Consider the following 23598-nt stretch of genomic DNA (forward strand, 5'->3'; position numbering starts at 1 on the left):
ACATTGTTGTCCCTGCATTATTATTACTGCTCAAAAGATTTTTAAAATATGAAAACTACATTCTTAGACCTATATATAGTTTGTAGTGATAGTTTAAAATTTACATAAAAATATTGAAGAAAACTGAAGTGTCCTGCTCAGGGGACATCACCAGTTAAGGGGTTAAAATATCCCTATGAACCATCAGCTGTTTAGCAATAAAACCATTAGCCTACAAAATTCCTTATGTAGTGTCTTTTGGGATCTTATTCCAGTAGATTTAATGGTGTTATATTGGTTCCCATCTGCCGAATAACAGATTACTAGTAAAACCCACTGAAACCATTATAGTGTATACAATTCCCATTATAACCAATACAATTCCCATTATTACCAATAAAATTTCCAGTATAACCATTAAATCCATTAGAATCTGTTATCCTTTCCATTGTTCTTTTAGAAACAATTCTAAATTAAATATACCGTAATCGTAGCATTATCTCATAATCACATAATTCATTTTTGCCTTGAGAATAAACAGCAACGCAGACACAATAAAATAATTTTGTGTTTATTTGTATAAACTACTTACAAATATGACCACTTTTTTAAAAACACTTACGTATAGCTGTCATTGATCATACGTTAAGACTCGTCTCTATACCTTAGATCTTAATACCGTTTTAAAACAAACATCGCCACATGTGACCGTGTTTTAATACACAAAGAAAATATATTCTCATGGTGACATGAAATTGAAATCACGATAAAACTTATTTTAGGTGGCAAAGCTTCAAGGGTACATGGTGCATAAAAATGTATTATTTAATTGTGTGTCCATACTACAATATATACATTGAAATGAGACCCACAGAGGAAGATCTACACAAACACACAAAAATACTGACACAAAAGAGTATGTAATGTAAAATAAAAATGATGTGTGTTGGTACTTGTAGCTCTTGATAAAGACAAACTCATTATTATACGAAAACAAAAGCAACAGTGATTGGGTGAATTATCACACACAGCACAAACATTTTCATTAAATACATTCTTGAAGGACAGCTTCAGTTTGTCGATAAAATGCGGCACAGCTGCAGTTTTGTTAATACTGCCACTGATACTAACACAGATCAAAGTTTTTAAAAGAAAAATAATAAAAGTGTCAATGAGCGTCACCTCAAACCAACTGCACACAGAGCAAAAAAATCTATTTTTTTTATTAACTGTGTTTTTTGGGGGGCGGGGTATTGATTACCATTGGCAAAACTATGGTTTAACTAGTTTTTTTTTAGCAGAACCATGATTAGGGCTGGGTATTGGCATGGGACATTATACCAGTATCACAATACGATATGTGGCATGCTGCGATACATTGCAATTCTTTTTCTTTTTTTATCAAAAATGTAAAAAAAGCTGAATTTTTCTAAAAAATAAAAATATTTTTTTTAAAGCCAAAGTGCTTCCACACGTCGCTTTGAAAGCTGAAGGCTTTAAAAATTTTCTGCCATTTTCTCAATTCCGCTAACTTCTGAAACATCGGCTGAATGGCGGTATATGGACAGCGACAACTACAGCAGCGGCGAAGGAGCTTGTTTGACGCACACAGAGGGATTTCGTTTTTTATTTGTTTTAAAAATAGTAGAAATTGAAATACCGATACACTAACGTAGAAAAAATATCATGATAAATAGCTCTATCTATATTTTTGCGAAGCCCTAACCATGATCATTTTGTAGTAACTACACTGTAAAAAAATAAAATCATATCATCATAAGTTTTTGTTTTACTTCAACTTAACAAATTAAGTTAAATAATTACAGCTGGTTTATAAGTTATGTAAACTACATGCATTGTGTATTTTTGGGGGTATTAACTATAGTAACTATTGTAAGGGCATCCAGGATTTCCAAATATGTAACCTTTCCAAAACCTTTCAAAGGGCGTGAGATACTAAAATATGTTTTCAAAAGTATTTACAATGTGACATAATATAAAAAAATGGTGGAAAAACAAAGTACAAAAATAGTATTTTAATAGCGCTGTACAGTAATAAATGTAAATGTAATCTCAAGTAACCGCTGGAATTTTTAGCTACCATACAATCGACTCATATCATATTTTGACCAAAAACAATGCCCTTTGTTCTCTCTTACTCTTTGAATGAAAGAGGTGGACTTGTTTGTGATTGCACCAGGCAATATAACAATAATAACTTTTAATAAACTCTTTTCCCTAACAAAGTACCAAATTTGTCAGTTCCCTTACTTTCAGTCTGGAAAGCTGTGGCAACTGTTAAAACAGATACAGTACAACCTGAAGTATAGTCTGTTTATTACGTGTAAGCAAAGTCACAAACGTACACGGGCGGTCAAACAAACAGCCTTGCAAAGCATCATTTATTTAACTCGTATGTGTACGCAGACAAAATGCAATGCATCTCCTGGACTGCATAATGCATTCTTGTACACGCATGATGCGTGACCAATGCAATGTACGCAGGGTTAAAAAAATCCGGTCGTGCCAGTACAGTACGCGTGTACTCTTATGATGATGAAAATTGCATCACACGTAAAAATTAACCATTCTTCGGCCTTAAAGGCGGGGTGCATAGACCCGCCCCACACATACGCAACCCAGGCAACGATGTCAGTTAGTAGACGCTATAAGTGTGTTTTGGTAGTCGGCCCGACTCCTGTTTGAAAGTGTTTTTCAAAAAGCATGCACCCCGCCTTTAAGCATGTGGACTGCTTCTTTTCTGTTGGCTCCTACTGTAGTCCGTCTTCATTGAGCAAAACGAATGATAAGAAAGCACCTGTTTTTCGTCAAACCAAGCGTCCTTAACAGCAAAAAAACAGCAACACTGGCTCAACCAATGGCGTGAGTTTGGGGCGGGACTATATGTTTAGGAGCAGAAATTATTCCACTTTAATCCAAGATCAATAAATTGCGAGGCATTCTTGCATTGAAGCCCCATGGCACACCTGCCATAAAATCCCAGATAGCAAACAAAACTGTGAATTTGCACACATGAAATTGTACAAAAGCACACTGTTAAATCCAAATCATAGATTATGATGCGTTTCATAGTATATCCTTCCAAAAAGTTCGGCTCCACGTTATTGTTTGGCATGTAAATCCAAGCATCCAGCACTTTTATGAGTACTAACATCTCGAAGCACTTAAAAATCCGAATCTGCATCCATTAGCTCAGCCTCCATAAGATTGGTTCTTGAGTGTATGGGAACGGCACGCCTCCCATCTCCTCGTGGCACGACAGCAGTCCTGCCAGTATCCATCACAGAAGTCTCCGGCCCAGTGTGGCGGAAAAATCCCTTCGGTTGCCATGATGATTGCTGGAAGCGATCCGAGTCATCTTGCATGCTATTTCTAAGTGTCAGAGGATTGGCAATAGGAAGGCTGGAGGGTTTGTTGCATAGGTTGGAAGGGTGGTATCCTAGTCCACCGTATCTCTGCTGGTAGGGAAGAGGACAGGAAGGTCGGTATTCTGGGAAGGCCCCTGGAAGCACATCTTGTTCTTCCTGCTGTCGTCGCTGCTGTTGCTCCCACAGGTTTGCCACCAGGCTGCGGTGACCTGGCAACTTTGGAAGACGCGGTACAGCACTGTTACCAAATTCCCGTCTGTGGTAGGTAGCGTTCCTTTCGTCCTCCGCAGGACCCACTGGTCGTTCCTCCTTTCTGCGCTTTTTCTTTTTCTTCTTTCTTTTAATCATTTCAGGAGAAATTTCTGCTTCGACCAGCCACAGTTTGTTCCTCTCCTCGGGAGGCGGAACTGTATGGAGAAATATATCATATTAATGCATACAAATGTCCGTCCAACATGGAATTTGCAGCAGCGGAATTCCAGGGAATCGGAATGCCAGTCATTCATAAAACTCTGTTTATTCAATATTTTGGGTAATATGATTATGCTTTCCAATAAGAGCATAATATTCTCAGATCCATTTGATTATGTTTAATAAATTCTAAAAAAAATTATATGATCAGTCGAAGGTGCAGTGTGTAAATTTTAGCGGCATCTAGTGGTGAGGTTGCAAATTGCAACCAACGGCTCAGTCCACTACTCACCCCTCGCTTTTGAAACGCATAGAGAAGCTACGGTAGCCGAAACCGGAAAAACATGTCATTGTCGGAGACAACTTAGTAAAAAAAGTTTGTCCGCCAAGGGCTTCTGTAGAAACATGGCGTCACAAAATGGCGACTTCCACGTAAGGGGACCCTCGGTGTATGTACATAAAAACGACTCATTCAAAGGTAATAAAAACATAACTGTTCATTATAAAAAGGTCTTTATACACCCCTGACAATATAGTTTTGTATATTATTTTGCATTTCTGTCAAGAGATCCTTCTAAAAATTACACACTGCACCTTTAAGCAACTTTTTAAAATGACGTTTTTTTACAGATATTTGTGTTAGGCTATACTTGAATTTATTTACACTGTAAAACATGCACAAAAAATGATAAAAAAACATGCACAGATTAATTTTTTATTTAATAACAAATCTAAATTTTAGCAGATACTAACCAGGTGTACCGGTGGGCGTCACTGAGATGTCCTGAGGTAAGATTGCACCTCTTCTAGCCACCATCTTTGTCACATGTTGGGCCCACGCAGAAGACATTTCTATTGACGGCTCATTGAGGTCAAAGTTGATACCAGCTGTTCAAAAAGGTTAACAAGTCAAAAGTTATTTATGTCTAAAACAGAGATTAAACACTAAAAATAAATGTCTGTGTCCAATTTCATTTATGTTTCTACACATCATCCAAGCCAATTAAATATTTTTCAGCTAAGCATTACTTTATATGACACTTCCATGATTTCCAACTATCCTAATTCCATAAATTTTCCATGACCGTGGGAACTCTGCTTACCCACAGGTCCCTCATGAGAGACGGTGTGCATGCTGAAGGACAGCTCTTTTTCGGGATCCTTCTGCAGTTCTTTTCGCTTTGAGAACGCTTTGGCGATCATCTTGCTCTTCTTGATGCGTTTGGGCTCGTCATCACTACGTCCAATGATTCTTAGATTGAAAGAAAAAAATTATTTATTACTCTTAATTCTATCAATATTACAATTAAATCAGATAAATTTTTGTTAGCTACCTGCACCAGGTACGTTTCCAGATAAGGATGGTGGCTTTCGTCCAAACCCACGTGCTCATGGCGATGCCTGTGCCGAACATTGAGAAGAGGTTGATCTTCTCTACCAACAAGCTTGGCCTGTTCTTGATGGCACACTCTGGGATGGGCTTGTTCGTCTGATGAGCTATGGTGACGTTAGCTTCACATCTGTATCGAAAACGACAGCCAAAAAAACAATTTAGGTTAGACATCAGAAACTGTTTAGACGGCATTTTACTACTTTAAGTGACAATTGTTGACATATCTTTTAGCTAGAAAAAATGCAGTAGTGGATAAGTTGCATAAGATGAGACTCACAGTACATATTCCCTGAAGCTTTTTTCCCACTCAGCCTGGTTGAAAAAGTCATAGAAATGGCAGCCGAAAGTGATTAAAACAAAACCAAAGGCCAAGAATCCAAATATACCTGAAAACACAAAGAGACAATTACATATAACCATACATACAGATCTTAAAATGAAAATTTCAGGGAGTTTAAAGGGATAGTTTACCACAAAATTAAAAAAATAATAATTTTCTCAATCTCAAGTTGTACCAAACTGTATATATTTATTTGTTCTGCTGAACACAAATGAAGATATTTTGAACCACACAGATCTGGGGCACCATTGACTTTCATAGTATTATTTTTTCCTACTATGTTAGTAAATGGTGCCCCAGATCTGCTTTGTAAAAATTTTTAAAATATGTTCTTGAGGGTAATGATAACAGATTTTTTATTTTTGGGTGAACAATTTCTTAAATAAATAAATAAATAAATAAAAATAATCACCACAAGTATTCTTTGTATTCACTAATCCTATACACTAGGGCAGCAAGGTACACAAGTGCAATATTGAGGGGGGGGGGAAATAACAATAATAAAAACAGCGATGATGACCCGCGGGCATATCGCAATACATACACCGCAATCGCAATAACCAAATATTTTAATACTTAAAAAGTTATGCAAAGTCAGATTTTTAAGTCGATGCAGGTAGCAGAGAGACTGATGGGCAACAATTAATCGCGTTTAATCACATACAAAATTAAAGTGATTTTTGCATAATATATGAGTGTGAGCTGTGTGTAATTTTTATGTATAAATACACACGCATTCATGTATGTATGTAAGTATGTATAAATATTTATGTATTTATATTTTGAATATATTCTATATTATATATAAATTAAAAACATTGATATATAAATTAAAAAACTCTGAAATTTATTTGTGAAATGTATTGAGTTTAAATATACATAATAATGACACAAAACACACATATTTATTATGCAAAAACTCTTATTTTGCATGCGATTAATCACGATTAATCGTTGCCCACCTTTTAGTTTTTAAAATATATTTTATTATTACTTTTCAACTTAAAGCATTATTGTAGTACACATCATATATTGTTTCATTTAGCAAGTTATCCTTCAATGTTGTGCAGCCCTACTATGCAAACTAGGGATGAAATCTATCCGAAGCAAATTTTGTCCTGTATTTTTAACCTATAAAAAGCCATTACTAAAGAAATTAAAGTATGTTTGATACATTTTAATGCTACAACTTTAATATAAAAGTTAAAAATCACTTTTTAAACTAGATGTGCATAGGTTTTAATAATGTATTCTATATAATGTTTATATAATATATTATATGATAATATTTATATTATATTTGGTTGAAATAAAATATATATATTTTATATTTTGTTATATTAAACTATTTTAACTGGTTTTTCTAAGTCAACTTATAAGTCAAAACTTAAAAAGTAGGTTACATAAACTTGCATAATCAAGCTGTTTATAATAGCGCTGGGCAAAGATTAATTACAATTAATCTGATACAAAATAAAAGTATTTTTTTGCATAACATACGAGTTTGTGCCCTGTGTAATTATTATGTATATATATAAATACACACGCATTCATGTATGTATATAAGAAACATTTACATGTGTATATATATTTATTTATATTTTCATATATTCTATATTATATATGAATAAAAAACAAATATATAAATACAACATTTCTTAAATGTATATATATATGTATGTGCGTGTGTTTAAATATACATAATATTTACACACAGCACAAACTCATATGTTATGCAAAATAATGTTATGTTTATATTTCATGAAAAGAGGAATCGAAGCTTACCAAGTCTCAGCATGGTCTCATTGATTTTACTAGCAGCTTTTTCACTCAGTAGCCCTGGATGGTTACTCTTAATAGAGAACAACGTCATAACCCCTGGAAAACAAGTGACATGATCAATCCACACTGACAAATATGCTTAAGTAACTTTCTTCATAACGTCTACAATCTCTCTTATCTCTCTTACCCCGTATTAGGAAATAGCCGCCAATGACGAGGACCACACCAATGGGAGCCAGAACGAACCCAGCACGGTATCTATAGTTCTTATAGCCGACAAAGCAAATACCACTAACCGAATCTCCATCCACCTACAAAACAGTCCAATATGCAAAAAGATGAGAAAACAGCACTTTCACAAAGTTAAACGACATGGTAAAATTGTTATAAGCCATCTCACCTCTGCAATGGCCAGTATTGCTACAGTCAGTATGAAAGGAATGGACCAAGTGACAAGGTGGAAATAGGACGTTCTTCCAGACAAGGGCTGGTGGGTGGTGCCGAGGGCTTTGAAAGATGTGTGCCAGGCGTAGGTGAGCATAACAAACCAGATGACCCCGGACATGAGAGAATAATACACGATGACGAATATAATCACACATGATAGCGTCTCGGTGGACCTGGAAAAAAGCCATGGAAAACTTATCCTAAAGTCAAAAGTATTAAGTATTATCTGTAATCTGTTTTTCTAAAAGGTAAATTTCCCATTGTTTCATCATACTTACGATGGCTCTCCAAGCCGCATGGTGTCGTCACTTTTGCACACGATCTCTTTGCGAGCTCCGTCCATGAACTGAGCAAGCCATCCAATGCTTCCGATAAAAAAACAAGCATTGACGTAAAAGAGGATGACAGCAGGGTAACGGTTGGAATTCTTCCAGTCGGCAAGAAACGTGGCCTGTGGGAAATTGGGAGTAGGAATGAGATGCAAAATGAATAACTGCAGCACAAACTTGCACAACTTCTGTGTAAAAAATACTGCACACACATTGCTGAGCTAGGGAATGTGATTATCTTAAGCAGTCTGTCTTTAATCTGTTAACTTATGCATATATCGTAGTATTATACATTGGTAAAGAAATGCTCATGAGAGAAAAAATTAAGTTCATTAGAATTGGAAAAGATACAAAAATTCCCTTTTATCTTTCAGTAATTTTTGATTTCTAAGAATTACAAAGAATTTATGAACATGCCAGCTAAAGTCACTTTTTGTGATTTAATGTTTTCTACATAAAACCATCTTACATAATGTAAAGAACATTTTGTGAAAAATAACCTTGATACATTTAAAGGACACTCTAATTTTCCAGTTCCTCTAGAGTTAAAGGATTAGTCCATTTTCTTAAAAGAAAAATCCAGATAATTTACTCACCACCATGTCATCCAAAATGTTGATGTCTTTCTTTGTTCAGTCAAGAAGAAATTATGTTTCCTGAGGAAAACATTGCAGGATCTTTCTAATTTAAAGGACTTTAATACTCAACTCAACACTTAACAGTTTTTTTTCAAAGGACTATAAACAATCCCAAACGAGGCATAAGGGTCTTATCTAGCAAAACGATTGTCATTTTTGACAAGAAAAATAAAAAATATGTACTTTTAAACCACAGCTTTTCGTCTAGGACGTAAATGCGTAGTGACGTAGGGAGGTCACGTGTTACATATATAAAACGCACATTTGCGGACCATTGTAAACAATAAACTGACACAAAGACATACAACAATGTAGGAACGGTCCTCTTTCAACACACTTGTAAACACTGGGGCGGAGTTTCGCATTCGTCCTCTGTGACCTCTTGACGTCATGACGTATTGCGTGGGGTCAGCTGGCGCATCACGACCAGATCTAGACGAGAAGTTGTACTTTAAAAGTGTATATTTGTTATTTTTATTGTCAAAAATGACAATCGTTTTGCTAGATAAGACCCTTATGCCTCGTTTGGGATTGTTTATAGTCCTTTGAAACTCCGTTGAAAAAAACTGATAAGTGTTGAGTTAAGTATTAAATGTTGGGCTCTATTTAAGTCCATTAAAATTAGAAAAATCCTGCAATGTTTTCCTCAAAAAACATAATTTCTTCTCAACTGAACAAAGAAAGACATCAACATTGTGGTGAGTAAATTATCTGGATCTTTTCTTTTAAGAAAATGGACTAATCCTTTAAACATTTGATTTTTACCTTTTTGGAATCCATTCAACTGATCTCCAGGTATGGCACTACTACTTTTAGCATAGCTTAGCATAATCCATTGAATCCGATTAGACCATTAGCATCGTGCTAAAAAATAACCAAAGAGTTTGGATATGTTTCCTATTTAAAACTTGACTCTTTTGTAATTACATCGCGTACTAAGGCCGACAGAAAATTAAAAGTTGAGCTGATATTACGCAGCAGCCGGAAATAGCAGGGGACTATTTTTCGGGCAGTGCGTAATATCATTGCGCCTGCTGCAGCCATGTTACGGCAGCAAAGTCCTTGATTATTACGCCAGAATAAGAGTATAGTTCCTAACCATATCTACCTAGAAAATCACAACTTTTAATTTTCTGTTGGTCCCAGTACACGATGCAACCACAGAAGAGTCAAGCTTCAAATAGGAAAAACATCCAAACTCTTTGGTTATTTTTTAGCGTGAAGATTAGCTGAACTCCAAAACGGTAAAAACCAAATGTTTAACTCTAGGGGAGCTGGAAAATGAGTATATTATCAAAAAAAGTGGAGTGTCCCTTTAATTTTCACTGAATAAAGTTGGGATGCACCGATACCACTTTTTTGGAATATGAGTACAAGTACTTGCATTTCAGTACTTGCCGATACCGATACTGAGTACTTAATAAAAAAAACATGATTTAAATTTACAGGGAACAGCTTTAGTCATATAATTTAACAAAAAAACAAGGGACTAGTTCTCCAGTATGTTGTAAACTCTGCCTCTTTGGACAACACAAGAGGCATTAACCCCTTACACGCCGCTCAAACATAGACATTTCTCAGGCCGTGGTATCGATCCCCGGTATCGGGGGACTTTTAACGAGTACGAGTACTTTAGAAAATGTGGTATCGAGTATCGGTATTGGTGCATCCCTTCAATAAAGCCATGTCAAAAATTGAAATCAATGTTAAACCAGTGACTGAAACAAAACTTTGATGCTCATTGGGAATAATATCAATTTATATTCACATTTTGTCCACCTAGTAGCACATAAACACATTTTTTCTCTACGCAAACCAAAACAAAAACCATACATCCTCTTACTCCCAAAAATTGTGTATGGTTGCCCAATCACACTAAAGCTTGCCAGATTGTAAAAGTGCTTTTTAATAAAAAAAATGTCAATGTCAATGTCAATGTCAATGTCACTTTATTTGTATAGCACTACTACATACAACACTAGTTGACCAGTGTGCTTCACATCAATAAAAACTCTAAAAAATTATACATAATAGATTAAAAAAAAAAGAATCACAACTGTAAAACACCATACAAACACAAGATAAATATACAACATATTTCATCCTGAACCATATGCTAATCCAAAAAGGTGAGTTTTCAACCTAACCTTAAAAACCGATATGGAAGGAGAAAAGCGGATACTAACAGGCAACGCATTCCACAGTCTGGGGGCAGCTATCGAGAAAGCACGATCTCCCTTATTTTTCAGTTTTGTTTTCGGAATACGTAGCAGTCTCTGATTGGCTGACCGAAGAGACATGACTGGATAGTGTTCAGTCAACAAATCGGAGAGATAAGGAGGGGCCATACCATTAAGAGATTTAAATACTAAGAGAAGAATTTTAAAATCAACCCGGTACCGTACAGGTAACCAGTGCAGAGAGCGTAGTACAGGAGTAATATGGTCTCGTTTTTTTGTTCCTGTCAGAAGTCTTGCCGCCGCATTTTGTACAGTCTGTAATCGGGAGAATGCTGTTTGACTTATCCCAAAATACAGTGAGTTACAATAATCAAGTCTTGATGTTAAAAATGCGTGAATTAATCTTTCAAAATTATTAAAAGATAAAACAGGTTTAACTTTAGCTAAAAGACGTAACTGGAAGAAACATGATTTAACCACTGTGTTTATTTGCTTATTAAATTTTAAGCCATCATCAAAAACAAAGCCCAGGTTCTTGACCCAAGGCTTTGCAGGTATAGTTAAATTACCTAATGTTATTTGATTAGGGGAGTTTATAGCACCAAAAACTATTGTTTCAGTTTTATTTTCATTAAAATTCAGGAAGTTTAATGATAACCAGTCTTTCACTTCAGATAAGCAAACCCTAAGTGTTTCCAAGCCATCAGTATTAGGTTTAAGGGGTAAATAAACTTGGGTGTCATCTGCATAGCAATGAAATGACAACCCATGTTTCCTAAAAATGGATCCTAATGGGAGCATATATAATGTAAAGAGGATAGGAGCTAAAATAGATCCCTGAGGAACACCACATGTTAGAGCGGCCGCCTCTGACGAATATTCCCCAATGTTAACAGTAAACTTCCTATTTGACAAATAAGATTTAAACCATTCTAGTGCAGCACCTTTAATACCCGCACAATGCTCTAAGCGGGCAAGAAGGATAGAATGGTCTATTGTATCGAACGCCGCACTCAAATCAAGCAGTACAAGTATGGTACTAACCCCAGAGTCAACAGATATTAAAACATCATTTAGGACCTTCAGGAGTGCAGTCTCTGTCGAATGATACTTTTTAAAACCTGATTGAAAAATCTCAAAAACCTTATTTTTATCCAAAAAACTCTGCAGTTGTTGCAACACTGTTTTCTCTAAAATCTTTGAAATAAAAGGTAAATTTGAAACAGGTCTAAAGTTTGCCAAAACATTTAAGTCTAAATTTGGTTTCTTTAGAAGTGGCCGCACTATTGCATGTTTCAGCTCTTCTGGTACTGTACTGGTTTCCAGACATCGATTTATTATATTTAAAAGATAAGGTCCCACCGCATCAAATACTTGTTTTAAAAGAAATGAGGGAATGGCATCCATAATGGAACCTGACGACTTTAGCTGACCTACTATTTCTTGTAGATGAGAGAGCGAAATAGGTTCAAACTTCTTGAATTCTGTCACACAAGCTATAGAGATAGAAGGGTCAATAGAAAGACAGAAAATACCCGATCTAATGTCACTAATCTTATTGACAAAAAATGTAAGAAAGTCGTTACACAGAGCTTTTGATACTGCAGGATGCTCATAACTGGGTGGATTTATAATAGAGTTAAAAGCCGTAAAAAGAGTTCTTGGTCTATGGTAGTTATTTGAAATAAGTTTTGTAAAATAGCTGGATCTTGCTGCTCTCAATGCCTTTTGGTATTTTAACAGTGACTCCCTTAATATTTCTAAAGACACATGAAGTTTATCTTTCTTCCATCTACGCTCTGCTCTTCTGCAGAGCTGCCTCAAGGAGCGAACATTGTCATCAATCCACGGCTCGGCCCTTACATTTGATTTTAAAACCTTTACTGGAGCAACTGTGTTTAAAACATTCACACACGTAGAATTGAACTCTGACAAAAGCTCCCCTGCACTTAATTCATACTGATTTATATCCACAACTTGCATAATATCACAGAAGGCTGATGAGAAGACTGTACTTGTAGTAGAGTTTATCAATCGTGATTTACGAACCTGTCTTTTAAAAATGACAGCGTTTGGCGGCGAAGGAATAGAAAACATAACACATTTATGATCAGAAAACCCGTTATCCACTACCTCCAGGTCATAAAGAGAAATCCCATGTGATAGCACAAGATCGAGAGTGTGTCCACCTTGATGGGTAGGTACATTTATATGTTGATCAAGATCGAAAGCATTTATCAACATCAGAAACTCTTTAGCTAAAGAGTCTACAGTGCAACACACATGTATATTAAAGTCTCCAAGAATTAACAGTTTATCGTATTTTGGTAGCAGTTCACCCAACAAATCTGAAAACTCATTTAGGAAGCAAAATATATGCATCAGACAATCACATCTGTTGGTGGTCCACGAGCCTGAAGACTACGAGGACCACTGAAACCCTCCCTACCTTATCTTCTCTTCACCTACCAAAGTAAAGAAGGTGCACAGAAGAGTGATGGAGCCAAACATGGCGATGTAGCTGTGCATGTCCGAATGCTCATCCTCTGTAAACAGCGGATTGTTACACTGAATCCCACAACCCTCCACATCCTTGTACCAGCTGGCCTGGATATCGGTTTTAACCAAAGGAGCCTCACACTGTCCTGACGTATTGAACTTGATCTTCTGAACCTCATTCTGAAAGTAAAAAAGTCACACATATTCTATACTTTAAAGTGCATAAAAATAAATGCTTTTCTGATGGCCTGGTAATACATTCTCCTACCTGGCAACCTTTAGGAAATTTGTCGTTGTCTTCACACTTGAGAAAGTTAGGCCAGCCTCGTTCCTGCTCAACGATGCTGCAAGGAGTGCGTGTAGCCTGGCACAGGTGTTGGCTGGGCAATTCCACCTTTCCGTTTTCACACTTCGGCATGTAAACGGCACACAGCAATGGCTGAATCACAGCCCAGCAGCGAGGAGCATTTCTCAGCCCTGGGGACAAGAGATTTGAAGATAGTAGCAGTTTATGATGGTATAATTTGGCATTGTTACTTATAATGTTATAACATATATGTATAAATGTGCCATACTGCATCTAGTGTATGTTATAGCCCACTGAGCATTTTTATATCCATGGGAAATTGTTCATGGAAATGGCCTTTTAGGAAGATAACAGTAAACACTTGTAGATTAGGTGTGAATGTTAGAGGAAAAGGATGGATTGGCCATTATGAGGTACTTGTGAAAATTAAGAGCAGGGTGACTTTCATTATAACAGATGTAAAGGTCACATCATGGATGAAAGTGTTATTTGCATATATTAAATATGCATTATTATGCAATGCAAAACAGTAATCAAGCAAACATTTTAAAACTGTAATAATTACATTACATTCCAAAGGGGAATCTGCAAAGTGTCAATACAATTTAACTTTGAATTACGTTTTAAATTTATATTACAAACTCACCAGACCACATGGCCAATTTCTCAAAGGCTTCCTCCTGAGTTTCTGAGTCTTCAGCCAGGATCAGAGAAGTGTGAGTATAAGGCAAAGGAGAACCGAGGCACGTATTGTATTTCAGCACTTCGCAAGTTGTCGTTTTCTTACAAAAGTCGTTGAATATCGTTTCGTTTGGGTGTAAGATGACGGCCCGGGCGGCCATTGAGGTCCAAAGCATCCAAAAGCCTCCAACAATGGAGCACAGGCGTTTGGAGGACATCTTGGAGACGCGACAATGTAACAATGTTTCATCAAACGTTTCCAAATAAACTTTCTCTAGACGCGCGTTACGCGCACAACGCTTTCAAATACATGCAAAGTTGCCTAAGTGCGAAGATTCCCTAGATTCCTGATCGGACATTTTTTTCCGTTAAAAGAAATGCCTGTTCCAAAGTTTCTTATGTTTTCTTTCTTGCCCGCGTGTTACTAAAAAGCTCATCATTGTCCAAAAACGCGCACAGGCTACGTTAGTTTTTATGAAACTATTTACCGTTGCGTTTTTCTACTCATGAAAGTTTGAAGAAATCCACCATCGTTCACCATCCCCCACTTTTCTGCTGGAGAGAAAAAAACTTCCCTTGAAAAGTCTGGGATTGTAACATGATCCCGGGACTGCGCGCTCCATCCCCCTTAAGCGCGCCCCCGTCCCGCCAGTTTAAAGCCGAAGCGAAGGGAGAGAAATGTTGTCAAAACTCATCTGCGCATCAGACGCAACTGACCTGAAATCCAGTTGTGTTATAGACGTCTTGACTCAACACAAGAATCGGTTTGGTCCTGTCTCTGGTATGCGCATAGAGGGAGGAGGGGTGCGGGGTAACAAAAACTTCTGCTGCTCTCCCATCCCCCGCATACTGGGGCAAAACAACCAATGCCAGCCTACAGTAAAACCATACATTTATGCTTCCCTCATTGCTGTCCTGATGTCTGATCTGATAGTTTAACCTGCTTTTTGATTACATTTTTGTATACGTTTCCTCTTTCATCTAGCATGCAAAACAAATATGAAAGAATACATTTTTGAGGATATATAAGTATTAAGTTCATTCTTGTTTCTTTACACATTAAAGTTGGTGACATTTAGATTCTAGATAGGGGTGTAAACAACAGCAAGTACTGTTTATAATATTGACTAATTTACTTTACATTGTACATTGCAATTATATATAGTAGCCATCAAAATTGTGGTTCGTGGTTATATTTGTATAATATTTAAATATAAATATATAATCAGTATATATAAATATTTATATAATATTTGGAGTATACTCTAAATTCAGTTAAGGTGTTTATTTGACAAAATTATCTTACAAACAAGGCAAAATACACTATATAAGTGAATATGAATTTTATTTTAATATACAATACACTGTAAAAAATCACTTCAATTGGTAACACTTTTTTTGTTACCAAGTTGTATCAACTGCACTTTAGATGCATAAAAGAAGAAGGTAAAGAATCAAAGAAGAACTAGACAAAGTTTTAGATGAGGCGTGTTTACCATTTTGGGGGCCCTAAGCAAAGTCTGATGCCCCCCTGCCCCAACATTGCTTTTCCTTTGAATTGCACAACAGTACTATTGAGTAAATAGAATTAAGTGAGACAACAAAATTTTGTTTTAAAAATAAAAATGGTGTCCATTTTCTTATTCAAAATGATACAGAATCCTTCAATGTAAAAAAATTGAGGTCTTGGTTTTACCTTCAGCAAGATTTTCTTTTTTTCCGTGGTCTAGTAGATTTTTTCATTGTAAAAAAATATTTGTTTTTCAACTTAAAAAGTAAGCGTTGCCTTAAAATGTTATGGAGCCCCTAAGGGGACATGGAGCAAAAATTAAATAAAGTTTAGTTTTGGGTGCTCACGTGAAACTAGCGCGTGCGCACGTGAAACTATCGCGTCTAGTTTTACGGGCGCACGCGAGAGTTTCGCGTGAGCACACGAAACTAAACGTTGAAAAAAAACTGTGCTCGTTTGCGTGAGCACGTGAGGGTTTCTCGTGGGCACATGAAACTAAACTTCTGATTTTTTTACTCCAATGTCCCCTTAGGGACTCGGTAAAATGTTGAGTTAATTGAACTTAGAAATATTTGTTAACTTTGTTAAAAATTTTGAGTCAACTAATATTTTTAAGTTGAATTAACTCAAATAATTCAGCATGAACACATTATTTTTTAAGTACCAATCTTTTTCCAAAAAATATTTTTTTACAGCGTTCTTCTCAACGGGCATTCTTCAGATTTCTCTGATGAAGCCAATACAGAAGTGAATTAAACTGCAAGTCATCGACGGGCCGCTAGAGGGAGTCAAATCCCATAGACCCCACATGTTAAAATGCCCAACTTTAAAGCAGAAAATAAAAGGTTTACAGCCTGGTACAAAAAGTGATTTTGACCTACATAGCTAATTTTGCCCTTCATGACAACTGTGAGGGGAGTGAATTTCTTTGTAACTCATTTGTTTAAATTATATTAAGCCTTAACATTCTGTTGAGTGACGGGTGAACTGCCACTGGTAAACCTCCTTAAATTCTTTAGTTTACATTTCAAGCAGAACTAAGCAATGCACACACAACATGTTTCACTTAACTTTTCACTTTAAGAGACACTCCACTTTTTTTGAAAATAAGCTTATTTTCCAGCTACCCTAGAGTTAAACATTTGATTTTTACCGTTTTGGAATCCATTCAGCCAATCTGTCTGTACCATTTTTTGCATAGCTTAGCATAATCCATTGAATCCTATTAGACCATTAGCATCGCGCTCAAAAATAACCAAAGAGTGACAATATTTTTCCTATTTAAAACTTAACTCTTTTGTAGTTACATTGTGTACTAAGATCGATGGAAAATTAAAAGTTGTGATTTTCTAGGCTGAAATGGCTAGGAACTATATTCTGGGGTTATAATCAATGACTTTGCTGCAGTACCATGACTGCAGCAGGAGCAATAATATTACGCAGCGGGTTAGTTATCATTGCGCAGTACAGGGCCTCCCAAACAACAGACCACCAGAGAACACACACACATATCTTCTCTCCCTGTTCTCTTCAAACAAATCAATTTACTCTTTACTAAACCTCAGTATCTTACATCTGAATAAGAGTAGGCTATACCATTTGGTCGCAGTCTAGAGCCCTGCTCCTATATAATAAATCTTTCCTAAAACTCTGCAATGAATCCCTTAACATGTGAACATCATGGCTTATCACTTGAAACTAAAAAAAGGCTATATAGGTGACTATGTTTAAGGATTGCTGGGCAAGACAATTTGTCACAGAGATGCAAGAACTTACAACATTTGTAAAACGAAAAAAGAGTTTTTGTATATCAAATATATATTTGCTGTAATTTACTGTACTGACCCCTAGCCTTTACCTTATCACAATTATTACTGTGCACAAATGTATGTTAACAAAGTACCTTCTAACCAGTATAGGTTTTCCAGGACGCGTGGGAACCCTGTAAGAGTACACAGGTTTTCTAAATATCAACAAGTTTAACTTCCTTATCAAGATAAAACATACATTCATTTTACTAGCAAATAGACCACATGCTCACATATTCGTTTAATCACTTCTTTTCACCCTACAGTCACTAATTTAAAGATCTGAGAAAGTTTTTTTTTTTAAACATTGACTTGCTGAGCGTTTGTCTTTAATATGTGCTAATTATATACAGTGTGAGTGCAGTTTTTTTTTAACTTTGTTGCTTCATGTGAGGGAGATCAGCTGAATTAGTCATCAAAACAGGAAAAATCTAGAGTTTACTTTATTAAACATGAATGAAACTATTAAAGGTAGGTTTCAAAGAAATAATATATTGCCAGTTATGTATAAAATATGGTGTTTAGACAGACATGAACACATAATTTTTTCAGTAAGGTTAGCTAGCCTACATTAGCTTGATAGACACTTTATGTGATAAAGAGTGTTTTGATTGTTTACCATCCAAAAACCATTAAAAAATTGTTAAAAGTAAAAACAAATTTTTGGGGTGTATATGCTTTATATGCTTTTTATATATTTATATGCTAATAAATATACGTTTTATATGCAAAGTGCGGCCCTTCTCTTTGTTCTGTGTATATGCTTTACCCATTTAGCTAAATTTTTGTCTCATTTGTTATCTACACTCAGGAAACACTACTGTACCTGCATTTATAGCACACTAGACTACTGGTATACTGCTAAATTATAATTACTAAAACTAAATAAAAACAAAATAGTTTAGTTTTTATTTTGTGAACACATTTCTAACAAAATTTTCATGAAAATAATTAAAACTAATCTGAAATGAATAGCACATTTGAAAATAATCAAAAAATTAATCTCAGTGTAAACAAAAGACTGTCTACTATTAAACTTGCCATAGATTTGTGCATACGCATTGCATACTAACATATACAAACATTGGTTTAAAAAATAGGCAACACAACAAAAAGTAATAACAACAAATCTAGCATGAAGAGTGCAACATAAAGGTAACGAAGATAATGAAGAAAAAGACAGTATCAAGATACAAAGCCCTTGTACAATTGGGAAAATCCCTTACTTCGCATGTGAGCACTTTGCATTTTTAATCTAGTTTGATGTTTTTTTTTGTAAACAAATAGTTATGCAAGTCGTTTTAAAGAAGTAAAAACTGCACTTTTAAAGTTCAACTTTAAATTAAAGATACATTTGTTTTATTTGAAGAATAATTTGACTATTTTTGGATTTACTTTCGAGCATATTTTTAAGTTCATTTTTTACCCTACTCTTAAAAATATAGCCTACACCCTTTTACTTATGAAGCCACATAATCATGATGTTTTGATCACTTTCTTTTAGTCCACAGACACAATTTTAGAGAAAGAACCCTGTTAATGTATTTAGTTGTGATGTTTAGTTAATCATTTACATGATTATTTAAAGGTATGTTGGCTGGTTATCAACACATACAGTACCAAAATATAAATGTAATTGCATTATATTACAAATCTAACCAAGTGGTATAGAGTTTGAAAAAAAAGCCATGCAAACACATTTTTGAGCAAAAGGTCTGTCTGTCTGTATATCAAGCAGTCTGCAATACAATTCCTACTTGAATAACTTCAGCAGTGTATATATGAGTGCAGATGTGTCACTTTTCTCATTTTCAGATTCATCATGGCAGTCATGAGAGCTCTTGTGCTTCTTTTCTTGGTCTTTTCTGTTGAGAATGCAGCAGGTAACTAAAAGACATTTACAGTATTTACCAAACCCTGTAAATAATATTGCAAATTAAAATCCTATATAGAATTGTGTTTTCCATAAAACTTTGAAGTAGTGTAAAAGGATAACAGACGCAACATTTAAAGCATACAAAGAAACATAAAACTGATAATGTAATATAAAACTTTATATTACTAATATTTTAATCTAGCTGAAAAAAACTGCCCATATGGATGGACACATTTTGATATGAAATGCTACAAATTTTTCTCTCAGTTAGTAAACTGGGTCACAGCTGAGGTACTGTTATTCAGTTATTGTTCAAGGATACTCAGTAATGATCCAAACTATACAGATTAGATTTTATATTTTCAATAAAATAATCTCTCTCTCTTCTTAGAAAAACTGTCAATCCTGTGGTGCAAATCTTGCATCTGTGCGCAATATAGTGGAAAACAAATTCCTCCTGAGTCTGCTTGGTGACACACGTGCTTGGATTGGTGGCCATGATGGTGAAATTGTAAGTCATTTTGCTCTGAAATGCTGATATTTTCCGAAATGAATGCTTTTAATATAAAACAGATTTTTTTCTACAATAACTTATTTTTAGTCATTGACTGAATTATATTAATGAGTGTGAATACATTATCAGTAAAACTTTTCTGACTATTCTTACTCCTTATAGGAAGGACAATGGCTGTGGACTGATGGATCTCAATTTGACTTTACCAACTGGTGCTGTACAGAACCTAACAATAATGGTGGTAAAGAGCACTGCCTGGAGACAAACTATAACCGTAAGAATGTCATTATTGTTTTTATTTACACTCTTAAGATTTTATAGCATTTAGTATTAAATAGGCTATTTATTTGTAAAAAAAAATATTTTTTTCAGTGTTGTTATGTTGCAGACAGTGTTTGAATTAATTTTATCTCATCTACACTCAGTATCTCATAATGACAAAGTGAAAACACAATTTTAGAAATGTCTGTAAATTTAAATATCTCATTTACATTTAAGTATTTAGACCCTTTGCAACAACACTTGAAATTTTGCTCAGATGCCTCTTGATCGTTGCTGATTTATGATTTTATAAATTCAAACTAAACCGTTAATGATCAGTACTGATTTTATTTTCATCTTATCCCACAGCTAGCCGTTGCTGGAATGATGCGCCCTGTTCATACAAAATGAGCTACATTTGTGCAAAACCTCTGAGATCATGAAAAATCAATCTGTTTCAAAAGTACTATGATTGTACTACATGCCTATACATTTTTTTTCTGATCTTATTCTTAAAACTCAGTATCTAACTTAACCTTTATGAATACTTCTCATATCAATAAAAGCTATAAAGCAAATTGTGTGCATTGTGGAGTCAAAAAATCATCATCTAATTAAATACAATATAAAACAAAACAAAACAAAACAAAACAACAGTACTTAAAATATACATCTAAAATGTATTTTTACAATTGAAATAATTAACCCCGGGTTTTTCTAACCATGAACCATGGACACTGTGTCAAAAATCAGCCTACTTGCATTTTTATAGTTGTCAGCTTTGTTGCATTACATTTACTTCACCAGCAGATGGTGCTGTGCATTTTCTGTTTGAATGAAGCTTCGAGTAATGAACCATTTTCGACACAATTGTATTGGAAAGCAATAATGCTTCGAAACGTTTCATTTGGCCATCACTAATTTCTGCTGTTTTGTTTAAATGCCAGGGTGGCAAGTGCCATACTTTGCCATAGCCAACCCAAACACTGCACCTGTTTCCCACCCTAATTGTCTCAGGTGTTCCTTGTTTCCCTTGATGTGTATAAATACCATTGTGTTTGCCATTTTTAGTTATTGTCTTGGCTTTGTTTTTGGGCACACAATCCTAAATTCTGAAAGCAAAGCTTTTTATTACAAAAAGGTGAGTTTTTGTAACATTAACTTCAGCAGTGTACATATGAGTGCCGATGTGTCACTTCTGCTAATTCATTTTCAGATTCATCATGGTGGTCATGAGAGCTCTTGTGCTTCTTTTCTTGGTCTTTTCTGTTGAGAGTGCACCAGGTAACATCCAACCAATATTTTAGATTATATTGTCATCGTAAACTTTTGAGTGTAAATTTATGTGGATAACTTGAGCAACATTTTAAATCACTTTACACAGAAACATAAAACTAATAGTGACTTTATATTATTAATATTTTCTTCCTTGTATAGCTGAAGAAGACTGCCCGTATGGATGGACACCTTTTGGTGTGAAATGCTACAAATTCTTCTCTCAGTCAGTTAACTGGGTCACAGCTGAGGTACTGTTATATTCAGAAATTGTTTAATGATACTCAATGTTCTGAAATGATCCAAGAGAAACGGATTAGATTTTCTATTTGGAATAAAATTCTTTGTGTCTCTTTAGAAAAACTGTCAATCCGTTGACGCAAATCTCGCATCTGTGCGCAGTACAATTGAACACAACTTTCTCGTCAGTCTTGTGTCTGCTACCACATCTGCTTGGGTTGGTGGCCATGATGGTGAAATTGTAAGTCATTTTGCTCTGAAATGCTGATTGTCTGGCTAGTCTGAAATTAATGCTTTTAAAAATTAAACAGAGTTTTGTTTCTATAGATACAATAACTTTTGTTACAATATAAGTGAAATAAAATATTTGTGTCAATGCAAAATTCAAATGAATTGTATGTGCCTTGTATAAATAATGCATTTTCATGAAAAGAATAAAAGAGGAATGAATTATTAGTAAACTTTACTGTCTCTCTTCACTCATTAGGATGGACAATGGCTGTGGTCCGATGGATCTCAGTTTGACTTTACCGGCTGGTGCTCTGGCGAACCTAACAATTATCAGGGTAACCCTGAGAACTGCCTACTGATAAACTTTAGCAGTAAGAATGAATCCTATCTTTTTACAGTCTTAATATTTAGTATGAAATGGACTAGTTTAGTTATCAATGTTATGTGCATAAGATTCAGATCCCTAAAGGTAAAAATGGAAATTTAATGTCTTAACATTTGGGGTCTCCAACGTTGTTCCTGGAGGATGCCTCCCTCTAATTTTTAAACCTTTTGCAACAGTTGAAATTTAGCTTTGCCTCCCGCTTCCCTTGACCGTTTCTGAATTTTTTTCTACATCTCATTCATCCACCTGCGCAAGTTTAAATTGATGGGACATGATTTGGGAACACACACGTTTAAAGTCCTTACAGCTGACAATGCGTACAGTAGCAGCTGTAATGTACTAATTTTATATTTTTATCTTATCCCACAGATAACCATTGCTGGAATGATGGGCAGTGTTCATCCGCAATGAGCTACATTTGTGCCAAACCTCTGAGATTGTGAAAAATCAACCTGTTTTACATTAAAACAATCAAAAACAACTTCATGTCTGGACTATGTTGAAGTAAATGTTATGGCACTAATATCTGACTTGTTAGAGTGCTAGTTCAATTTTATTTATATAGCGCTTTTCACAATAGTTAATTGTTTCAAAGCAGCTTTACCTAGATGTATGAAAAGCATAGAAAACGAGCATAGTAATAACGTATACAGTAAAGTAGTAAGTTAAGCCAAAGGTGGCGGACTCTCCAGGGGATGGAAAAAACCCTCCTGGCTAGTCCAGGGGGATGGAAAAACCCTTGAGAGAGATACATTTATATACTATCGGGTTATGTGAACGGGTAAGCGACTCAAACTGGTTCCACCGGTGGTCGCTGGTCAGGCATCGGCTGGGCATCTCATAGAAGGACGGTCAGTAGATCAACGGTGTGGTGACCTTCACGGTTGCAGGAACTGGGTCTGTTTGTCTCATTGTCCTCAGGGTTGAGGACGAGACAGGGAGAGAGAAACAGAATTCTATTAGCATAGGGGCTGTGCAAGTATCATACAGTATAGTGGTTTAAGTCAGCTCTGTTCCAGACAGGCTAACTATTGCGGCATAAGTATATTACCAATATGAGGTATGTGAGTGCTTTGTTCTAGACAAACTAACTATTGCGGGATAAGTACATTTACTGGACATT

The 23598-nt window shown here is 35.5% G+C and overlaps 3 protein-coding genes across 3 annotated transcripts; 2 read left to right on the forward strand and 1 right to left on the reverse strand.

The window, feature by feature from the left end:
• Nucleotides 1–534: 534 nt before the first annotated feature.
• smo (smoothened, frizzled class receptor) lies at nucleotides 535–15150 on the reverse strand. Its single transcript, XM_055190977.2, has 12 exons — nucleotides 14341–15150; nucleotides 13656–13864; nucleotides 13358–13567; nucleotides 8020–8192; nucleotides 7695–7914; nucleotides 7482–7605; nucleotides 7298–7390; nucleotides 5450–5558; nucleotides 5114–5299; nucleotides 4883–5031; nucleotides 4533–4667; nucleotides 535–3775 (listed from the first exon to the last, which is right to left on the reverse strand). The coding sequence occupies exons 1-12, from the start codon at nucleotides 14591–14593 to the stop codon at nucleotides 3165–3167; spliced, it is 2472 nt and encodes an 823-aa protein (XP_055046952.2). The 5' UTR covers nucleotides 14594–15150; the 3' UTR covers nucleotides 535–3164.
• A 4362-nt stretch (nucleotides 15151–19512) lies between these two features.
• On the forward strand, nucleotides 19513–20908 carry LOC141364298 (galactose-specific lectin nattectin-like). The gene is made up of 5 exons (XM_073868526.1): nucleotides 19513–19576; nucleotides 19772–19860; nucleotides 19961–20080; nucleotides 20246–20357; nucleotides 20714–20908. Exons 1-5 carry the CDS (start codon nucleotides 19516–19518, stop codon nucleotides 20785–20787), a joined length of 456 nt encoding a protein of 151 aa, XP_073724627.1. The 5' UTR covers nucleotides 19513–19515; the 3' UTR covers nucleotides 20788–20908.
• A 488-nt stretch (nucleotides 20909–21396) lies between these two features.
• Nucleotides 21397–22956, forward strand: LOC129432009 (ladderlectin). Its single transcript, XM_055190146.2, has 6 exons — nucleotides 21397–21485; nucleotides 21561–21628; nucleotides 21782–21870; nucleotides 21978–22100; nucleotides 22347–22461; nucleotides 22845–22956. The coding sequence occupies exons 2-6, from the start codon at nucleotides 21568–21570 to the stop codon at nucleotides 22916–22918; spliced, it is 462 nt and encodes a 153-aa protein (XP_055046121.2). The 5' UTR covers nucleotides 21397–21485; nucleotides 21561–21567; the 3' UTR covers nucleotides 22919–22956.
• Nucleotides 22957–23598: the final 642 nt, after the last annotated feature.

Source organism: Misgurnus anguillicaudatus, chromosome 1 (assembly GCF_027580225.2).
Source record: "Misgurnus anguillicaudatus chromosome 1, ASM2758022v2, whole genome shotgun sequence".
NCBI classification, from domain to species: Eukaryota; Metazoa; Chordata; class Actinopteri; order Cypriniformes; family Cobitidae; genus Misgurnus; species Misgurnus anguillicaudatus.

Coding starts and splice junctions, on each gene's coding strand:
- smo (XM_055190977.2), bottom strand. CDS start 14,593: ATGTCCTCCAAACGCCTGTGCTCCATTGTTGGAGGCTTTTGGATGCTT. Junction 5,559..7,297: donor TGAGACCATGCTGAGACTTG/GTAAGCTTCGAT, acceptor TTGTGTTTTCAG/GTATATTTGGATTCTTGGCC. Junction 5,032..5,113: donor TGGAAACGTACCTGGTGCAG/GTAGCTAACAAA, acceptor TTTCAATCTAAG/AATCATTGGACGTAGTGATG.
- LOC141364298 (XM_073868526.1), top strand. CDS start 19,516: ATGGCAGTCATGAGAGCTCTTGTGCTTCTTTTCTTGGTCTTTTCTGTT. Junction 19,577..19,771: donor TTCTGTTGAGAATGCAGCAG/GTAACTAAAAGA, acceptor ATTTTAATCTAG/CTGAAAAAAACTGCCCATAT. Junction 20,081..20,245: donor GTGGCCATGATGGTGAAATT/GTAAGTCATTTT, acceptor TACTCCTTATAG/GAAGGACAATGGCTGTGGAC.
- LOC129432009 (XM_055190146.2), top strand. CDS start 21,568: ATGGTGGTCATGAGAGCTCTTGTGCTTCTTTTCTTGGTCTTTTCTGTT. Junction 21,871..21,977: donor TTAACTGGGTCACAGCTGAG/GTACTGTTATAT, acceptor GTGTCTCTTTAG/AAAAACTGTCAATCCGTTGA. Junction 22,462..22,844: donor CCTACTGATAAACTTTAGCA/GTAAGAATGAAT, acceptor CTTATCCCACAG/ATAACCATTGCTGGAATGAT.